This window comes from Rhincodon typus, chromosome 6, assembly GCF_021869965.1.
Source record: "Rhincodon typus isolate 14 chromosome 6, sRhiTyp1.1, whole genome shotgun sequence".
Classification (NCBI taxonomy): domain Eukaryota; kingdom Metazoa; phylum Chordata; class Chondrichthyes; order Orectolobiformes; family Rhincodontidae; genus Rhincodon; species Rhincodon typus.
Window position 1 is genome coordinate 27,593,372 of NC_063337.1, and position 21,491 is coordinate 27,614,862.

The following is a 21,491-nucleotide window of genomic DNA, read 5'->3' on the forward strand; positions in this document are numbered from 1 at the left end:
ATTTTTGGATCCCATAACGCTAAACTGTAACTTTTTTTGTTGAATAGGGTGCCTCTTACTTGAAACAAGTATGCTTCAGAAATTAAAGACTTTTTTAAAAGATATTTTTACTGGTCCTGTTCCCTTTCTCTCCTTTCACTTGACAAATATTGTTCCTTTTATCTCTAATGTTTCTCCAGACACTAACAACCACTTTAATTTTCTGTTGGCTCCAATCCCAACTATTATCATGTAAGTACATTAGGTATGAAATATTTTTAGCACTGAGATAAAGATAGACAGATTCAGTTTTTGGTTTGGTTATCTTTTAATGGTGATTGCAACAATGTCAGAATAATGAAAAATTACAGTTACCTTCTTCTAGTCCTATGGAAAAAGTTGGAGATCAAAATAATCTAGAACGGAATTACTCCTGTAAGTAGTCTTGTATCTGCAGCATGATAACTTTACTTTTTGAATCATCATTGCTAACAGGCAAATCTATATAACTGTGGTTTTTTAGAAGGTTGTGAGGACAAGCAGAGGACAGCTGTACCTGCTTGCACATTTCTAGATCCAGTATGTGTACACGAACTAACAGAAATCCCACCATATTCCAACCATCATATTATGGGAAGTTGGATGATGTCCTGTATTAAACTATTTGGAAAATCTAATTTCTGATCAGCAAACTTTTGATGAGATTATAATTGCTCCTCAAGCCACAGGTCACATTCCTGACTTACTTTCTCCAAGTGGAAGGTAATCTGTCAATACGTATGTTCAATGGTTGATTTTCAGTCCCAGGTAAGAACATAGCCTTAATGATGAACTGACCCATCCAACAATAATGGCAAGGAGACACAGCACATTTTAAAACACAATATCTGCCAAGAGGCTGGAAGTGGCCACTCAGTAGCTGAAGTTGGGTGGTTATCAGGAATAAAACGGATCCCCACAACAAGTCTGCAGAGGGAATTCTGATGGCAATCACAGCCAGGGGGGTGCCACGGAACCCCAATGCAGGAAAGATCCAATGTTTCTTTGTGAGGCTCAGAGGAAGCATTCCTGTTCTTATTAATCCACAACCAAATGCCTTTTTTTCAAAAAAATTATATTTCTGGACTTCTTATGGCCTTAGATTCACTTTCTGATGGTTTTCATCTGGCAGGAAAATACCATGGTTCCGATGCTAAGGGTCTATGTTAACATTGCTGTCGGAACTAGATGGCATTGCTGAGCCTGATCGTTTCTTTAAAGAAGGATCTCACTGGCTTCAGGTGCAATTTCAAAATGTAGTTAGTAAAACGGGGGAGGTAAGCTGCTAGGCCCTAATTATTTTTCTTGTCTTTGCCATCTTCCTCCAGCATTTGGCCCCTCTATTGTTTGCCTGCAACCTCACACACGTGATCAGTATATTCAGCACAGTGTTTTCATCCACTGCATGTCTCAGTAATTCCCATACCAACTGTACTTTCCCCCTGCCTGTTCATCCATTGTCACAGAGTAGACCATCAGTTTCAATCTTGCACTAACTAGTTACCATTCTCAATCATACCTGATGGTAACTCACACTCTATCTTGCTGAGGCAGCAAAGCCGTGAGAAAAGACATGCTTACAGTTCAGTGGCTGCTTGTGCTAACAAAGAAAAATACAGGCCTGGGAATAATTAGTTAAAAGGAATGAATAGAAAAGTATTTGTAGTGCACTGAGCTTACAAATATGCACTCTTGTCCAATTGTACTCCGAGTCCCAATTTAGAATATCTACTCCAGTTTTATTTGCTTAAGATATTCAAGCCTATGAAGAATTCAGTCCTGTTCATAATATGGGGAGGGTTGAGTAAACTTAATGCAGTTTTATTTGCAATAATGAATTTGTAACAAAATCAAATATAATTATTCAGTTTTTTTTCCACTTGTAGCATTGTGCTTTCCTCATCTGCAGCCTGGCACTTTTTTTTACACCAGGTGAAGTTCACATAAAGCAGATTCCAAACACATTATTTCTCACCAGGTGCATGGCAGAGCTTCGAGGTGGATGTGGCTCAATAAGCAACTGAGATGGCATTTGTCCAAGGCTCTGTATGTGCGCTTCCATGGCCTGAGGGAGAAAAGAAAGATTGTCATGATCAATATGCATCAAAGTGATGGGTCAATGTTCTGTTTGACAATGCAAGCACATTTGAGCTCAGGCAAGACTTTTGGAAATTTTCAGCAAATGTGCTTCTTTTGCAGTCTGTAAAATTGCACTAAATGTTAGTTGCAGTCAATACATTTTTTCTGAGACTAATTATTCCTTTATTCCATCATATTCATTCTCACAGATTAAGGGTCAATAAAAAATATTAACTGATGACAACATGCTAAAAGATAACAGGCTATATAGCATGTCATATCAATGTTTTAAACTGAAATACATTTGCAAAAATCTGACGTATGGAAAAGTGCATGGGGAGCTCTACCAGAAAAATATTCTGGGATCTATAATAAAAGACAAAATGGTCACAGGCCAGGAAACAATTCTCCTTTGAAAAAAATGCAGTGAAGAAACGGCAATTATTTAATTGCTCATTAAAAAGAATTCTGACATCTTTTGTGACAAAGTACTTACCTCATCTATAGCATTCGTTAGTTTTGAAGAAGTGGGTGTCATTATCTTTTTCAACCGAGAATGACCACCTTGTTAGCTACATATTCTATACGAGGGTAGTATTTAGATAATTGCAGTACTCTAATTCTCATATAAACTGAACTGACTGACAGAAAGAGATTCTCTTGTGTAATGAATTAAATGTTACATAAACTACCAATTATGCCCTACCATAGTAAATCAGGAAATAGCTGGTTTCACGGAGGAGACAAGTCAGTCAGTGGTGCATAGATGAGAAGCCATAGTCTGTCAAACAAAAGGAAAATTCCTCCCAGCTATTTTTATTACTAAGAGCAGAAGTAGTCAGTAATTTGTTCATTTTCTATAGGTCTAATCAGACCAAATGTGATCAAAAACATCATAACCATGCAACCTCCGCATGCTTTGACAAAATGGAACCGTGAGTAATGAATGGCTCAGTTCAGTTCTAAAAAATGTGAAACGTGTTGACAAGAAACCTATAAGTATGCTGATTACATCAACTTTTACTTTGAAATTTGTGAACTTTAAGTAAATCACAAAATCTAAAGGTGGGGTGGGGGTGAATGTGAGGAGTGAAAAGGGTGATGTGTCGAAGGAGACAAATGTATACATTTTAATAACAAATGACTGGACATAGATTCAAGACAGATCCCAATGCTGAAGAAGTTGCCCTTTCCTCAAAACCAAAAAATTTTTATACATTACCATGCGATTTAGTAAGCACTATATTGGCAATTCCCTTGATAACAAGAAAATATTTTCCAACATCATATAACTTTAGCATCCTCAACAGAATTCTGCAAATTTCAGAAAATCTAGGTACACCAATAATGCACTAATAATGTATGTCAAGGCCTGGTTTTGTTTGGAGTTTGTGATAATATTTGTTAGTTAGCCTAATGTTGGAACCTCAAGTATTGAGCATTTTATACTTGGCTTGTGCCATGTGGTGGATGGACTCTACGTAAAACAGCTTTTTGCTTAGCCCTTGATACTAAAACATAAGCGACAGAATTTCATGGAGTCCACAAGAGAGGGAAATGTGGTGTGCCGAATGACTTAATTAGGTAGATTGCGAAATTTCGATTTCTCAAGGGTGGTTTGAGCAGCAGCAATTATGTCAGCAGTATGTTTGCAGCATGTCAAAGTTTACATGGGGAGGCAATGGCCTAGTATCATCGCTAGACTGTTAATCTAGAGACCCAGATAATGTTCTGGGGACCTGGGTTCAAATCCCACCACGGCAGATGGTGGAATTTGAATTCAATAAAAAAAAACCTGGAATTAAGAATCTAATGATAACCATGAATCCATTTTCAATTGTTGGAAAAACCTATCTGGTTCACTAATGTCCTTTACGGAAGGAAACTGCCATTCTTACCTGGTCTGGCCTACATGTGATTCCAGATCCACAGCAATGTGGTTGATTCTTGATTGCCCTCTGGGCAATTAGGGATGGGCAATAAGTGCCCTAGCCAGCAACGCCCTTATCCCGTGAATGAATAAATAAAAAAAAACTCGCCTTTGGAGAGTTATGCTCTTGTAATGCATTTCATGCAATGAATATTCATTAAATTGAAAGTTTTCAATAAAATCCTACCTTCAGGATAAAGTTAACAGTGCTAAAAAAAAAATCATCGCACCTGATTCATGATCATTTAAAGGTACAGTCCGTCAATTGGATCTGTGTAGTTTTAAATATGGTAAACAGGTTTCCACATTGAACCCTGCGGCACAAGATGGTGAATGTTAAAATGTGAGTGCTTGGATACAAGGAGATACAGTAGAGGGAAGGGAAGTTATACAGAAGGTGATGTTCAGGTCTTGTGGATGGAAGGGCCTAGCTTTCTGGGTGTGCTACTCCTGAATGGGTTGAGGGTTGGATGAGTCAATTAGAGATTTAAAGATGAATGAAGGGTCTAAATGGTGAAGTCAGTGAAATCAATGGTGGGGGTCCTATGAATCAAATTGAGGGTTTTTGGGGTGGATGTAACAGCTACAGTCAAAGGGAGAAGGTATATTTTGTATTGGGACAGGTCCAGACTCATGGTTGGACACTAGAAAATCTCATGAGATGGGTTAAGAGTATGAAGGAGAATAAAAGGAGAGTTCAGGATCAGGGTGTGCATTGGGATGGTCATGGGGTGGGCAGAGATGGTATCTATAGGTAGATAGTGATGGGGTTCAGGATAATGGAGAGAAGTTGAAGAGTAATAGTGGATTGAGAAAAGGTTATGTTTAATTAGTCAAAGGTGATGGAGGCAAGTGTGCGAATGACAAAGTAGAAGGTACTAGATCAGGTTTTGAATCTAATGTGTAGCATTGTCTGTGACTTATGAAAATGCACATTTGGTTGCTGTATAAAAGTTACAGCACTGCTCAATTTCTATCAATAGTGGCTTCCAGTGAGTGACAATAACCTATATGGCATCTCACTGAGGTGCAAAAAGGAGGCAATTGATGCCCTATTTTGTTTCACTAATGAGTTCATCAATTGCACCGCCATTGAAAGAAGTTGCTAGATCAGGCCGATGTCAATATGGATGACCTTGAACGCAAAACATGATCACTTATACTCAGGTCGCCACAGAAACTCCCAGGATACAGCCAAATACATTTGCAAATTGTAAAGAACTTATCTTCTTGAACGTACACTGCTGTGCAACCACAGAAGAATAATACAGGTCAGTGCTTGTTCCCAGGGAGCTGTCATGTTGCATACAGGGAGGCGATGGCTTAGTGGTATTATCGCTGAACTGTTAAACCAGAGAACCAGGTAAATCATCATAGAATCCCTACAGTGTGGAAACAGGCCCTTCAGCCCAACAAGTCCACACTGATTCTCAGCGCATCCCACCCAGACCCATCCCCCTGTAACCCACTTAATCTACACATCCCTGAACACTACGGGGCAATTTAGCATGACCAATCCACCTAGCCTGCACATCTTTGGACTGTGGGAGGAAACCGGAGCACCCGGAGGAAACCCACGCAGACACGGGGAGAATGTGCAAACTCAACACAGACAGTCGCCTGAGGGTGGAAATGAACCCAGGTCTCTGGTGCTGTGAGGCAACAGTGCTAACCACTGAGCCACCATGCCGCTAATGTTCTGGGGATTTGGGTTCGAATGGCAGATTCAATAAAATCTATAATTTAGAGTCTAATGATAACCATAAATCAATTGCCAGGAAAACCCGTTTGATTCACTAATTGGAAGGAAGGAAACTGCCATCCTTATCTGGTCTGGTCTGGTCTACAAATAACTCCACATGTTGACTCTTAACTGTAAACTGGGCAATTAGGGATAGGCAATAAATGCTAGCCTAGCCAGCGATGCCCTCATCCTGTGAATGAATAAGGAAAAATATACATCTTGGGCAATTCATGGCCCTCAGAGCTTGTTGAAGTCCCAGCTCATACTGCTTAACCAATTATCGGTGACAAGGATCATTCGTTGCACACATGGCTGATAAGGCCAGTGGGGCACCCCATAGTGAGGCACAGGAGGCCTGCAATCAAGCTCATCATGCACTAGAACCATAATAGAGTGTACACTGGCCTTCTTGAAAGATACTTTGTATCTTAACAAGAATGGAGGGACTCAGTAATATGCACCCCAAAGGGTTAATGAATGGTAGTGGACCACCTGGCTCTGCAATGCACCCAGATGTTGCAAGGGGAAGAACACAAGGAAAATCAGCACTTCTTAGATGAGGAGAACTTCTTGGAGCACAAGGAGGAGCCCATGAATTCAAACTGACCTTTCATGAAGATTTTCTGAAGAAGGGTCCTGATCCGAAACATCAACTTTCCTGCTCCTCTGATGCTGCCTGGCCTGCTGTGTTCCTCCAGCTCCACACTGTGTTATCTGTGACTCTAGCATCTGCAGTTCTTACTATCTCTGGCCTTTCATGAAGCCAGGGTCATGGAGACCCATGTAAGGGATGCCAAGGACATCCTGATCAACACAATATTTGTTCAATAACAATACATCTGTATGACCATTGCTATTGCCTTCATGGGATGTAGATCTAGCCCTGCCATCCTCCCTTCCTGATATGTTTTGAAAACTGCTTCCTCCAACATCTATTACTGAGCCATATTTCTCACTCACTCACTCTCCCTCACACACACACACAAAACTAAGGATATCTTAGGGGTACCTAAGCTTTGTCACATTTATAATGCTGAGAGTTAAGTGGCCAATATCAATAGATGCAGGGCTTAAAGCCATGTTCTATAGAATGATCATCACAGAAATAACAATTCAGATGCACTTTAAACAAAGAATGCACAAAAATGCAATTCTGGGTTACTCTCTATGTCCCTACTTGCTTTTTAGCTGTTACAATTTGAAAAATATGATGCTTGGCATGACTGTTATATATGATACCATGATTGGCCACAATGAAACTCAAGTAATCATGAACAATTGCAGAAAAATAATTTTTACTGTGCACATATTTGCAAGTGCAAACCATATAGAATATTAACCTGTGCTATGTATGTGCTCTTAATTTTTTTAAAAAATTACTTTTCTTTCTTGTCTATGTGGGTTTCCTCTGGATGCTCCTGTTTCCTCCCACAGTCCAAAGATGTGCAGGGTAGGTGGATTGGCCATGCCGGATTGCCCACTGTGTCCAGGGATGCTTAGGTTAGGTTACTGCTTAGGGCTTGACATGGGAAATGCAGGGGTAGGGGAATGGTAATGGGTGGGATGCTCTTCAGAGGAGCAGTGTGGACTTGTTGGGCTGAATGGCCTGTTTCCACACTGTAGGGACTCTATGAACTATGAACATGTGTAGGTGCCATCCTGACATCACCAAGTGAGATAAACGCATTTTACTCAGTTTCATGTGTTGTTATCTTGGAGGCGTGGGGCTCAATCAGGTTTTCTATGCTAGTTGGCATCCTTTCCATGGATGACGCCATGCACTCAAATACTTGATTCATGACAGAACCTGTAATGTGCATGGACTCCTCCATATCCTGTTCAGAACCCCACCATATTTTCTCCTGCTGCATGTTTCAATCGCTTTCTTGTTGCCACAAGCAAAGACTTAACATCAGCATGAGGCTTAGCAAGGGTCTGGTCCTCAGCAGTAAGATCCTCCCTCAGCTGCTGGGTTATATGTGTGTTGCGCTCTCCAGATTGTGCTACCGGATCTAAACAAGAACCTTCCACCGACGCCATGGGTGAGGCAAATGACAGAGCTTCTTCTGGGTCTCTTCATTTCCAGACCATGGTAAATGCCAAATTTATAGTAACTGTGAACATTTTTTGCATCAGGTTGTACCCAAGATTGAGCTGGAGATATTTGCAGCATCTTATAGATTGCGGACCATTGCTTAACTGAGATTACTGTGGTTCCTTATTGAAAGAAAGTTATCTAGTTTTCTTTTAATTCTTTGTCAGGGACATGCAGGCAGAGCAAACAGAATACTTCATTAGGATTGTGAGCTCCGACATGGCGCAGAGTGCCATTGACTGCATGTGCGTTTCCTTGCAAGTACCAAATGACAAGTCTGCACTTTACTGGGCCTGAAATAGATTCTGCTCCCTCAATGTTCAGCTGGTGTGTGACAGTAAGCAGCAATTCATACATGTATGTGCATAGTAATGTCGACTTGCCAACTGAACTTCAGCTGATATGGCAAACCACAGTGGGGCTAATAGGCAATGAGGACCAACAATTAATGACATGTTTGGTGTCTCTATTGCACAACACATGCATTCATGGGCAGAATACATACAATGAAAGCCATGCTACCAAATGAAATAAGATAGTACACACCATTGTGCACCAGCACAATGCTTCTTCTGCCTAGACATTCTGGTAGAGCATTGAGGTACTTGGCAGAGAAGACATCAGAATCTATGGCTGCCTGCTGCATAATCCATAGGCTACCTCATCAAAATGCTCACCTGAATCACTGCCTATTGCTAATTACCCTATACATTCCAATAGAGCTACCTTGCAAGGCTGTTTATCTGTCCCAGTGCTCCTACACAACACAATCTAATGGCTGCAGCATGTCTTGTGGAGGCTGCTGACTCTGCAGATAGTTTTGGATGATGATCACAAGTAGCTTAGGGCCATTAATTCTCACATTTGGATTATGCTTACAACAAGTAGTGGCAGCAAATAGGCTGGCTGACTGACTGGCAACTGAAATAAAACATGAAGTTCTGGAGAAATCCGGTAGTTCCACGGCATTTGTGCAGAGAGAAGCAGAGTTAATGATCAGAATCCAACATACTCTTTTTCATTGTGAGACTGAAATCTGACATCCTGAGATGGGAATAAAACACTCACACTCTAAGGAGTCATATCTACAACCTGGAAAAGTACCTCAACGTAACACACTTTTTCGAAGATGATACCAAGCTGATCTTGCATGACACAGTCTGCATTTTCCTTGTGCACTGGGATGGCAACTGCTTCTACTGCAATGAAAGCTGTGATATTGGCCATCAGATGCTTGCTCGTAGTTGGCCAGCGCTTACATGCTGGGAAGTGCTCCAAGTTCAAAATTAAGCACTTTGTCCAAGTGGTGCTGCATCCCTCCAAATTCTTTAATGTTAGAAAACTTGTCAGATGTCCTGCAGTCAATGTATCAATCATTTTGTTGTCCATACTTATTAGTTTCTTCCATAGATTGCCTCATCAAAGCACTCATCTAACTCCCACCAGTAAACCAAGTGCAAACTCACCCTCTAGCACTTGTACTATATTTGACTTTTGCCCTAGATGTGACCCATTTGTCAACAATGCTCACCACTTGCAGGTTTCTCCTCAAATCTATTCTGATTATATATACAGTATTTGTAACTGGCAGTTCCTCCTCTGCCCGGCCAGATTGTGTATGTACAAGTGTATCTGTGAGGAAAAGGCACTAGCGTAAGGCTGTGGTGCAGCAAGTAGGAGATGTTTACATTATCAGCAGTTTATAATGAGATGTGAGTGTGGGATGATGGGGAGGTGAGATGCTTGAAAGGGTATTACAGTATGAAGATAATGCAATCTTTGATATTTTCAGTTCCACTACATGACATAGCCTTCCCTCAATCAACATCACAAAAAGAGACTATCTGGTCACTGTCAAATTATTGTCAGTGTGAGCTTGCTGTGTAAAATCCAGCTGCTATTTTTTTTATGTAACAAAAGTGAGCGTACTTCAAAAGTGCTCCATTGTTTGTAAAGTGCTTAAAGATATCTAGTCATTGTGAAAAGCATGATATAAATGCAAGTCTTGCTTTTTCCTTCTGGTTTGTTGTAGAGATTGTGGAAATGAAAAAGCAGTACTAATTTGGCACGCTGCTTGTACTACAATCAATCAAGATTTAATCACGTCATGATCTTCGTATCTGTTTTCAGGGTCTATCCAATTTAGCTGCAGTTTCTTTCAACCTGGATAATAAAACATTATTCTTCAGATCTGCCTCACCCTGTTGCAGTCTTGGATTAGACAATGAGCACGGAAAGATGCTTGTTGAGAAATTTAATAGTTAACCCCCAAGCTTTCCATTACAGATAGTGAATAAAAGAATATAGAGAACTCTAAGGCAGCAAGGAAATGAGGAGGTTCTGAGCCTGTCAGTTTGCAACAGGAAAAGCCTGCTGTTATTTGTAGATAATTCCTTAACTTCAAGACAGACTTTTTGCTTTCAACTGTTTCTAACATATTATTTGTTGGGGTCAGTTACCAGAGATGGCTGGACAATAGGTTTGCAATGCAGAGTGATGCCAGCATCGGGTTCAATTCCTGCACTGCTGAGGTTACCATGAAGGATCTTCTTCCCAACCTCTCCTCTTGCCTGAGGCTTGGTGATCCTCAGGTTAAACTTCCACCAGCTGTCTCTCTCTAATGAGAGAGCAGCCTTATGGTCTGGTAGGTGACTTTTTATTTGTAATGCACGATTTCCATTTCATTTCTGAAACTTGCACATTTCATGTATTTAACCATCATTTACAACTGAATCACATTCTTGTCAAGTATCCTTACTTATATGTGTTGCATACATTTTGATATAAAGATTGTATAGGTGATAGAAATCAAAGTGTACCGTTTGCTAATGTTGCAAATGCTGTGTCAATTGTACATGAATTAAGCCTGGTCAAGTTGCGACTAAGAACAGATTATACATTGTGGGAGCAGATTATAACACATAAAAAAGAATCAGTTTCCACCTGGAAATGGCTGGTCTGCAGAAGAGATTAGCATGTACTAAGTCTTGTGAATAATCCCACATGGATGTCAGATGACTTCTGCTTCTTCCTTTAGCCAGAGGAATGTTTACCAGATGAACACTGTCATTGTTCCAGTAGGTGACATACTAGATGAGTTATTATTTCAGCAACTGCTTCTCAAACGTAATTAACAATGGGCAACAAATGGCCCACATTCCATGAAAGATTAAATTTTTGTTTTTATTCGTGATGTGACTATCAAATGAAGATGAGTGAAAGACAGAAGGACACAAACACATCGCTGGAAGCATTTTGAACAGTTTTAAACAAATAATGATGCAACAAGAAATTGGAGGATGTGTTGCAACTTGGGAAGATTGTGGCAATGTTACTGCATTAGTAATCCAGAGACCCCGACCAATGCTGTGGGGAAATGGGTTTAATTCCCACTACTGCAGTGGTGAAATTTAAATGCAATTAATAAATCTGGACAATAAAGCTAGAAACAATTAACCATTAAACCAATTCATTGCTGTAAAAATCCTGCATGGTTCACTAATGCCCTTAAGGGAAGGAAATCTGCTGCCTCTACCCAGTTGGCCTATGTATGACTCTAGACTCCTGACTGATTGATTCTTGAATATCCTCTGAAATGACCTAGCAAGCCATTTAGTTCAAGAGCAATTAGGGATGGGCAACAAATATTGCCCATGGCAACAACACCCACATTCCACGAAATATTTTAGAAATTAAGTTATGTAGAACAGTGTCTTTAATTTAGGTCAAATGAAGGTGATCATGTGAGTCATTCTGAAGTGCTAGAGGTTCATCATGCAGGAATGCAGATGACGGCTTGTGCTCAGATTGAAAAGATCAAATTTGAAACAGGGCTGCAAGAATCAACCAGCCTCTGACTGAGGGAAAGTCACCAGTAAAAACCCTCTTTTTGAAAGAATGTTCTTGGGTTAAAAATTATTGAGCTGAGAAAGATCAGGAACAGAAGTAAACCATCAAGAACCAACAGAAGTCCAAGAAAATTGATTGGCCATTGAAGAGACTGTGTAAAAAGTAAAAAGGGAAAGTTTTGTTCTACAATATAAAGTCTAAGTTGTTGATAACGATAGTTTTCAAAACATGAAATCATGTGGCACTCATTCACCTATCACTGTTTGTTCACTTTCTTTAAAGTTATTTGTCTCTGTGGGGATCTGAACAATTGTCAGAATTTCATATTAATCATTTCCTAATTCTACATTCCAGGCACTAAACACAACAGAATTTTTTTTCCTACGGTTCTAAGAATATTGGGCAATATAAATATTGGTTAAAAGCAAAATGAGAAATAAATAAATAAATGCAGTATTGCTATAAGAACACCTTTGGAGTTGAAAGTAAACCAAACAGCAGACTACAGGTACAATCTCTCAAATTCAGCCCCCCTTAAAACCACCATTTGTCTAAGAACCAGACTTTTTTTTTGAATGGGCTTTTCACATTTCACATCGGTTGCGCTCATTTAGAGAAATGAGGAAATTAAATTCAATGCACGAGAGGTAGCAGTGCTACGTTCACTAGATTAAGGCTTTTCGATCTGAATTACTACATTCCAACTTTTATTCCTGAAAATCAGCAACTTCTAAAATCCAGCAGCCCCGATTTGGGAAAGTGTCTGTTTTAGCAAAATGACATTTTCTCATTTGAAAATAGTCCTTGCCAAGGATTTTCAAATTTTTATACAGGGAACTCTGCAATGTGTCAGGTATTCCTGAGAATCTCTGGTAAATCATTGCTGTAACAGCGAGGAACAGACCACTTGGGCTGTCCTCCAAAAAGTAATTGCTGTGACTCACAGAAAAAGAATCCCATCAAAACCAAAGACGTTCTCCATCAACATAATGTAACAGAAATAAAATGCTAATTAATGAAAAAATACTACTAAAGATGAAAATCTGGGGATACAATCAGAAAACCACTCGAACTGCCTTGAACCCTTGCACCCCAGTTTGAAAATCAACAGAGTAAAACTGAACTAAATACATATATTTGTCCATCATTAAATTTTATTTAACCAATGAACTTATAACCAGAATATGGGATTTTGGGATACTGAATCTTAGTCAAACTTCAAGTACTTCAATGCTAGCTGCAAGAGAAAACATTACTTTCCAATAGCATGGTGAGATAATATTCCTTTGGGTATCAACAAAGTTAAATTGGCCAAACAGCAGCTTTCTTGTTGCAAGAAGGTGTCAGTTTTTAATTTGACATGAGAAAGAAAATTATTTGTTTGCCAATTACTAATTTCTTAACATTTTAATTCCATAATCATTATGGTTAGCATTGAAATGCAAAGTTTCACCTGTCAAGGATGAATGAATCAATACCCTCAAGCTGATCATCACATCTAAGAATGTCTTCCATCATGGGCATTTCAAGAAATGGCTGGGGGATATAATCAAACTGAGGAATATTTTCTTTCAACACTGAATAGTCATCATTGTAATGAGAAAACAACCAAGCTAACACTGAAAAGAAGAATATGAAGATATGCAATGGTTATGTTCACTTTGTTTTAAAGCACCAATATATACTGTGTTACCTCTGATTGTGCCAAATAATTTGTTTCATCAATTTGAGAAAGAATTCTTCCAATCCCACTGAAAAAATATTTTCCAAATGATGTTTAATCAGATTAAATGTTAAATGATACATTAAATGAATTCAAGTAAAGATTGTTTATCCAGTGTGCTTTCTAAACAAACTGTAAAAGTAATTGAGATAGCCACAGTATTAGGTGATGTAAAAATGCAACAGTGTTTTTCAGAGTTTACAGACGTCATCCAAATGACAGGATTGGCAATACAAGATCTATTACTGTCATAAACCACTGCAATATTCATCTCAAACTCTTATTTACCTCTTTATCTGATGAAGTTCTACCATTTGGAGTGCAATTAATCTTTCATTATGCATGCCAAAATGATATTAATGATTTTATCATAAAGAATTTGTCCAAGTTGAATTTCTGATGCAAGATCACATTTGTTTGGAAAATGCTACACTTCATTAAAAAAATATATTTTGAGTTCAAAAATGTAATTCACTACATAGTATAAGAGCATTCCACATTTTATTGGTCTTAAGATTTGTTCCAGTAACTCCTTACCACCTACCAGATAACTATTGGTGATAGTAGGAACTGCAGATGCTGGAGAATCCGAGACAACAAGGTGCAGGGCTGGATGAACACAGCAGGCCAAGCAGCATCATAGGAGCAGAAAGGCTGACGTTTTGGGCCTAGACTCTTCATCAGAAATGGGGGAGGGGAAGGGGGTTCTGAAATAAATAGGGAGAGAGGGGGAGGCGGATAGAAGATGAATAGAGGAGAGGATAGGTGGAGAGGAAACAAACAGGTCGAAGAGGCGGGGATGGAGCCAGTAAAGGTGAGTGTAGGTGGGGAGTTAGGGAGGGGATAGGTCAGTCCAGGGAGGACGGACAGATCAAGGGGGCGGGATGAGGTTAGTCGGTAGGAGATGGGGGTGCGGCTTGAGGTGGGAGGAGGGGATAGGTGGGAGGAAGAACAGGTTAGGGAGGCGGGGACGAGCTGGACTGGTTTTGGCCCGAGACGTCAGCCTTTCTGCTCCTATGATGCTGCTTGGCCTGCTGTGTTCATCCTGCCCTGCACCTTGTTGTCTCAGATAACTATTGGTGCCTGCATTTAAAACTTACAATTGTTAGCCTTTTCAGAAATGCTTACATCCCATGAAATAATTATTTTTTAAATATCATCAAAATGGACTGAGTTAGAGTCACTGGATTGACTATTTCTACTTGACCAAACATCTGCCTCATTATTGGTTTTATTACTGCCAACTGCACCTTTGTAAGAACTAAACGAATTTATTGGTTCTTCGCAACTAAGTCTCTTCTAAATTTTGTTGAAAAAATAGCTCTGCTAAATAATTTAACACTGTACTATTAGATGATTTTGTTATTTTCAAAGGCAAACCATCCAAAACCAAGTAACTTTTCTAAGTCATGCCAACAAAAGAAAATACACTGGAATTAATGATAAACTTACAACTATTCACCTAAAGAGAAACATGACATAGCTGAAATTGTTATCCTGCTTTGAATGTAACATTAGTTTAAATACTAGTGCTGATGGGGGCAGGATGCAGAGGAGATGCTGGCTGGTAATTTCCAGTGAGACAGGAAATGGTTAGATATATTTACTGCCTACCTCTCCATTTCATGGGTGTAACGGTGCATGTATTTTCCCTTATTGGATTATAAACTGGAATGGAAATCAGACACTGCTATAGAGGTGAAATATGAGGAAATTTTTGCAACTTTAAAAATCAAATGGTGCACATTTTTAACTGTCAAGACTTTGTACTTTTGGAGATTGTTACGTTATTGAGTTAGAGCAACACCAGAAGTTTTTGAGTTAAGGAGCATCCGCCTGACAGCCTACACATTGGTTGAGCTGCAGATTGGTGGGAGCAGTGCAGTCACAAACAATTCAGACTAAGTAGCACAAAACACTTTCTCCCTTCTCTCTATGAATATGATGTCCTTCCTGGATTTTGTATCAAGAAACATTAATCATACATGTACAAGAAATCTGATTCCAAAGATCACTTTAGACCCCAGAACGTAATAAGGGTGACCAGCAATATGGTGCAACACCACAACACATGAATCAAGGTAAGACTTTTACAAACACATCAATTAAGATCAAAACTAACTAAACAAACTTCAGAAGATGATCAAGCCTCCTACATAGTTAACTTCAGGGCATTAAGGATGGGCAATGCTGGCCCAGCCAGTGATGCTCACATTCCACTAACGAATTTTAAAAAATCACCATGTCAAAGGTATAAGATGATCAACAGCTTTAGAACAATTAACATTTCCTGAAAAGGGGGCTGACATACATCAAAAGCTAAAATCAGTACAGAAGCTAGTGACAACATATTACCACTATGCATCCTGAGAGATATGTACCTTACCAAGTGGTGTTCCATGTTATGGCCTTTCAGAGACTATCATATTGCAAATGATGGATCACTGATTCTGTACTTTGACAGAATCACAACGCAGTGCCATTATGCAAGCTCATTCTGGCTAGTATTAATCTTCTGCCTGGTAGATACCAATCAACTAGAAGTGGCCAGACTACTAGAATGCAAATATCTCAATGTAGTCACAACTCATGAAAATCAGACCACACCCATCGTGACAGAACAGGCTACATGATGCAAATGAACCAGTCAATGATGTCCAAGGGTATTTCTTTGTAGTGAGATGTTAGCAGGGTACCAAGATAATTATGTCTGACAAGCTGAACAGAGAACCCAATCTACACAAAGACCAAGAAATTCTTGAATATGAAAGTTAAGTAAGTCATTTTTAAAGGTGATCTGTTATGCTTTGTCCAGAAATAGTGTGAACAGTTCCAATCATCAGTTGCCGAAGATGAGCAATTACAAGAGTTGCAAAAGATCTTAACCAGGGATAGCATGACAGTATTAAGGACATGCTGGAGAAGATTTAATAAGAAAACATTCTGGAGAATCTTAGCATGTCTGGCAGCATCTGTGGAAAGATAAGTAATGTTTCAAATCCTAGGATACTCTTTTACAACAAAAAATTAAAACAAAACACTGCGGATGCTGGAAATCTGCAATGAAAACAGAATGCTGGAGAAATTCAGCAGGTAGGCACCATCAGTGAGAAAAAAACAGACTCAATGTTTCGAGTTCAATATGAATCTTCTTCAGAAACCTTTGTTTATTTCCAGTATTCAGCATCTGCAGGATTTTGCTTTTACCTGAAAAAAATTATTCATTTTTGCCATTCAAAGGTGAAGTTGGTACATGATAACAAGTCACTTTCAAGGGAAATGAGTCCGAATATCAAAAGCATTATACCAAGATGTCATGTCCATGTAACACCAAGGCCACATTGATATTAAATGCACAAGGCGGCTAGACTGTAAATCTGTGTAATCGCCAGGGACGAATCAGGATATTCACCAATTTATAAATCCATGTAAGATATACCAAATAATGAAACCCAGCAGTGAAGGGAGTCTCTACATTGACATAATATTCCATCTACTCCTGGGAAGAAAGTAGCATCAGGCCTATTCATAGTTCATGTAGAAGACTATCCTCTCATTGAATTACTTCTCCAAATTTCCGGATGACTTCGCAACATAACATCTGAGACCACGGCTGACACGATGCACACTGTTTTAAGTTTACTCAGCACACCGGGTCAGACAATGGATAACAATACATTGGCAACACTTTCAAAGATAAGTGTATCAAGTGGGGTGTGACTTATATCACATCTCACGCCATTACCACAGCAGAAATGCACGGTGAGTGCTATAAAATCAATAGTTATTAAATGTTGAGCAATGAAACAAGATTTTTGAATTGCTCTGCTGTATTTTCATTCAACACCAATGGAGAAGGGATTACCATTCACAGCACAACTTGCATTCAGAAGCTAATTGCGAATGACTTTGACCAGCAACCAATTATCTAACCATTTCGAGACACATGACATTCTTCTTCAAAGACAGAAGAGAATGAAAGAGATATGTGACAACAACTAAAGCAGAGAACTACCAAAATTGCGCACTGATCACAGTGAGAGTTAGAAATACAAATATTCGGTGATCAGCAAAGGTTTCTAGAATATACCATCGACCGAGACCATACAAAGTAATTACAATCATGGTGCTACATCATGAAGTAACAGAAGCTAGATCAGACCAATGTACAACACACCAATCATGCACAAACCCTGAGTGAGGAAGAAAACTTTGATGATCATTGTATGGTGATTTTGAGTGACAGCAACCAACAGTAATACAACCAAGTTGTTAAACAAGTACAACCAAGAACAATGTGGATCTCTCCAGATTTGGTGATAATCATCAGATCAGGGTGAGTTGTCAAATCCCCAAAGCATTACACTGAAATTTGAAATGATAATCTTGAAAACTCTGTTCTACCTGTTCGTCCTATAATTAAATTGACAAGACATGCCTCTGTACGATCACATACATCTATTTAGAATACATTTTACATATTTGAAAAAAAAGGGAAGTTATGTTAAATCGCATAATCAGGACCTTAGTATACCTTTAAGAAACATATTCATGATATTGTCACTTTATCAGAGCATGTGCCATGAAGGTATTAAAGTTTTCAGATGCCATCTTATTGGGATTACTTGAACTAAGGCATGCTATTGAAAGCTTGCACTATTTGCAACTGGAAAGTTTAAAATAAGCCTAGATGTGCTTGCAAATATTAACATTTATCTATATTAGAGAGCTGCACTCAATGTCTTTTAGAAACTTAAAGAGTGCATAATCTATACTGTAGCTTCCTATGCTATGAGCGACGACATAAGCATAGCCACATTATTAACATACTCTGCAGAAGCCAAAACCTAGATCAAAATCCAGTCTACCTCCTGATATCTTTTCTAGGCTTATAACAGTGCCTAAAACCTATCAAAATAAAGAAGGAAGCAAAATATTGGTCTCTTTCAGTTCAATCTTTATATATGAACCAGGGAAAAGACTTCCTGAACTTTTTTACAATCACCAGGTAGAATGATGCAACTTGGATTTTCCACAATATACCACTTTCTTGCAATCTGGACTTTATGAGTGGCCAAGACTTCATCCTACAGCATCTCCGTGATGAACAGGACCTTATAAAATTACAGATTATCAGTAGTCTATTTTTGACAGAACTCTGCATCAATGATTTATCAAATTAAGTTTCTTCCTAATGGCATTGTGGGCAAAGTTCCCTCTAAGCTGCATGGCTGCAGTTGCACAGGGCTCTGAGGGTCTGCACAAGGGGATCAGTGTGCTGAAGCTGTACACAGCATACATGTATGGTTCTGAAAGTCACAGCCATGTACACAGGTCCATACAGAAGGGAAAAAAAAATATTGGGAACACACTTTGTGGGTCTACCTAAATTAAATGGAGCATACGTTAAAGAAGGCAGCTCTCCAACACCTTCTCAAAGGCAACTACGGCCAGGTAATAAAATGCTGGTCCATCCAGCAACACCAACATTCAATGAAGGAATGAAAAATAAGCTAATGGGTTGACATCTTCATTACAATAGCAGACAGAAACTTGAGACAAACATGCTAAATATCCACACAATAAAATTTCAGGCCAGTAATTTTTAGAAAGACGATTAAACACTTGCATACACAATTATTTTTCTTCCAAATAATGCAGTAATCTTGCTGGATGTCACTGAACAAGACAAAGATTTGCTTTAAGCATAACCATATTGTAGGATTGTCCAGACCTATTTCTTTATGGTTGAAATGTTTAATGAGTTCATTGGATCAGGATCAATGAACAATTACATATTGTTTATGCAAAATGTGAAGGAATATATAATTTTGGACATCTGTGTGTTTTTGGTGTAGAGTCATGATAAGTTTTCATCTGTGAGGATGACCTTTAGTTGACTGGAAATTGAAACCTTTAAGATAGAAAATATACCAAGGTTGATACATTAGACCATGCCTCAGTACAGGTTTTGAGACCTATATGTTTTAACAGGAAAGTTGCCAGTCTACAGCTGCAGAGACAGCAGAAGGTTGAAAACTCCAGGTACCTGGAGTGCTGTTAGCTCTGGATGCAGCCTGGAACTGGGGCAGAGAAGCCCAGCAGAAGTTGACATCTCTGTGCTGTTTGAGTGGTAGTTTTAAGGAAGCCCAGGAGCACTCCTTGAGAACATTCTGCTCAGAGAAGCTATAGAGTTGGAAAAATGCCCGTAACTAGCTGCTGGAGTGTAGCCTTATGAAGCCAGTGGGATACAGACTCAGAAAAGGTTGAACAACATGGTTTTGACTATCATTTAATGTGGCACGTTTGACCAGTTGTCTGGTAATTCTTTTTAATTCTGTAAGTTAGACTATAAAATAAATAATACTGACTGTTTCCTTTGCTAACTTGCAAAGTAAAAAAATCTGTTTGATCATTTAAAATTGTGTGGTATTTTTTTCTCAGCGAGTAACCAGGATTTCTAATTTTATTGACGTTAAAACAAGAATTACAGATCTTTTACTAAATAGTAAGAAAATCTGGGTCAAAGACAAAGTTGCTGGAAAAGCTCAGCAGGTCTGGCAGCATCTGTGGAGGAGAAAACAGAGTTAACGTTTCGGGTCCGGTGACCCTTCCTCAGAACTATGTTCGTTCCTGATTTGTTCCTGATTTACAGCATCCGCAGTTCTTTTGGTTTTTAAGAAAATCTGGGTGTTCCATCCAGGATCATAAAATGACTACATAATGAAATGAAATTAATTTACCATGAACTAGTGCACTCAAGCAAACCTAAACATGATGTCTAAAACACTGGTAACAATCTTCACATGTTCTGCAATGATTTTGGAATTTGATATCTTCAGCCACCGAAATACACACAAGCTGGTCAGAATTACTTGATTACGTTTGAGGTATATTACCACAGATTGAAACTTTTGGTCAACTGAGAATTCCACGTTTCTATATTTATCTTCAACATCAAGTGGTAAGTCCAAGATGCCTCACCAATGGAAGCAAGAGCATAGCACAGTGGTATTGTCACTGGACTAATAATTCAGAAACCCAGGTAAAGTTCTGGGGAACAAAAACAGAAGGTACCGGAGGAACTCAGCTGGTTTGGCAGCATTTGTAGAGAGAAAAACAAAGTTAACTTTTTGCGTCCAGTGAACGTTCGTCAAAACACACAGGTAACCTGTGAGTAGACTGGAAGAGATAATAGGAACTGCAGATGCTGGAGAATCTGAGATAACAAGGTGTAGAGCTGGATGAACACAGCAGGCCAAGCAGCATCGGAGCAGCAGGAAGGCTGACGTTTCGGGCCTAGACCCTTCTTCAGAAATGGGAAGAAGAATTTCTGAAGAAGGGTCGAGGCCCAAAACGTCAGCCTTCCTGCTCCTCTGACGCTGCTTGGCCTGCTGTGTTTATCCAGCTTTACACCTTGTTATCTCAGTAGACTGGAAGACATAGGCAACTGTTCTCAATAAACATTATGTGTCGGTTTTTGCAAAGGAAAAGGACAACACGGGTATAGACATCAGGTTAGAGGAACTGTGAAATATTAGACAAAATTAACATAGAGTGAGAACAGGTACCAGCTCTTTTAGCATCCTTAAAAGTAGATAAATCCGGAGGCCTGGATGAAACTTATCCCAGGCCACTGAGGGAGGCAAGCGAGGAATTATCTAGCAATAATGTCAAAAATCTCAGCCACAGGTGAGGTACCAGAGGACTGGAGGATTGCTAATGCTGTCCTATTGTTTAAAGAAAGTAACAATAATAGACTTGAAAATTACAGGCCAGTGAATTTAACCTTGATGATGGGGAATTTATTAGAGAGAATACTGAGGGACTGAGTACACCTGCACTTGGACAAGCACAGATCAATCAGAGATAGTCAGTATGGAACAAAAAGAATGCTGGTGAAAGTCAGCAAGTCTGGCAGCATTTGGCGGAGAGAGAAGCAAATGTTTCCAGAGTTAATGTTTTGAGTTTGGTATGGCTGTTCTTCACTACTGCATGGTTTTAATGGAAGTTTCACATATACCAAAAATGTTCCAGATTTCCTGTTTCCTAT

General features: G+C 39.2%; 1 protein-coding gene across 1 annotated transcript in view; it reads right to left on the reverse strand.

Annotated features, from left to right (window-relative positions):
* The window catches only part of nbeaa (neurobeachin a), an 831,637-nt gene that overhangs the window by 36,445 nt on the left and 773,701 nt on the right, over nt 1-21,491 (reverse strand). Inside the window, exon 47 of the mRNA XM_048597909.1 lies at nt 1,994-2,083. Coding sequence (XP_048453866.1) covers nt 1,994-2,083 — 90 coding nt within the window. The remainder of the gene's footprint in view (nt 1-1,993; nt 2,084-21,491) is intronic.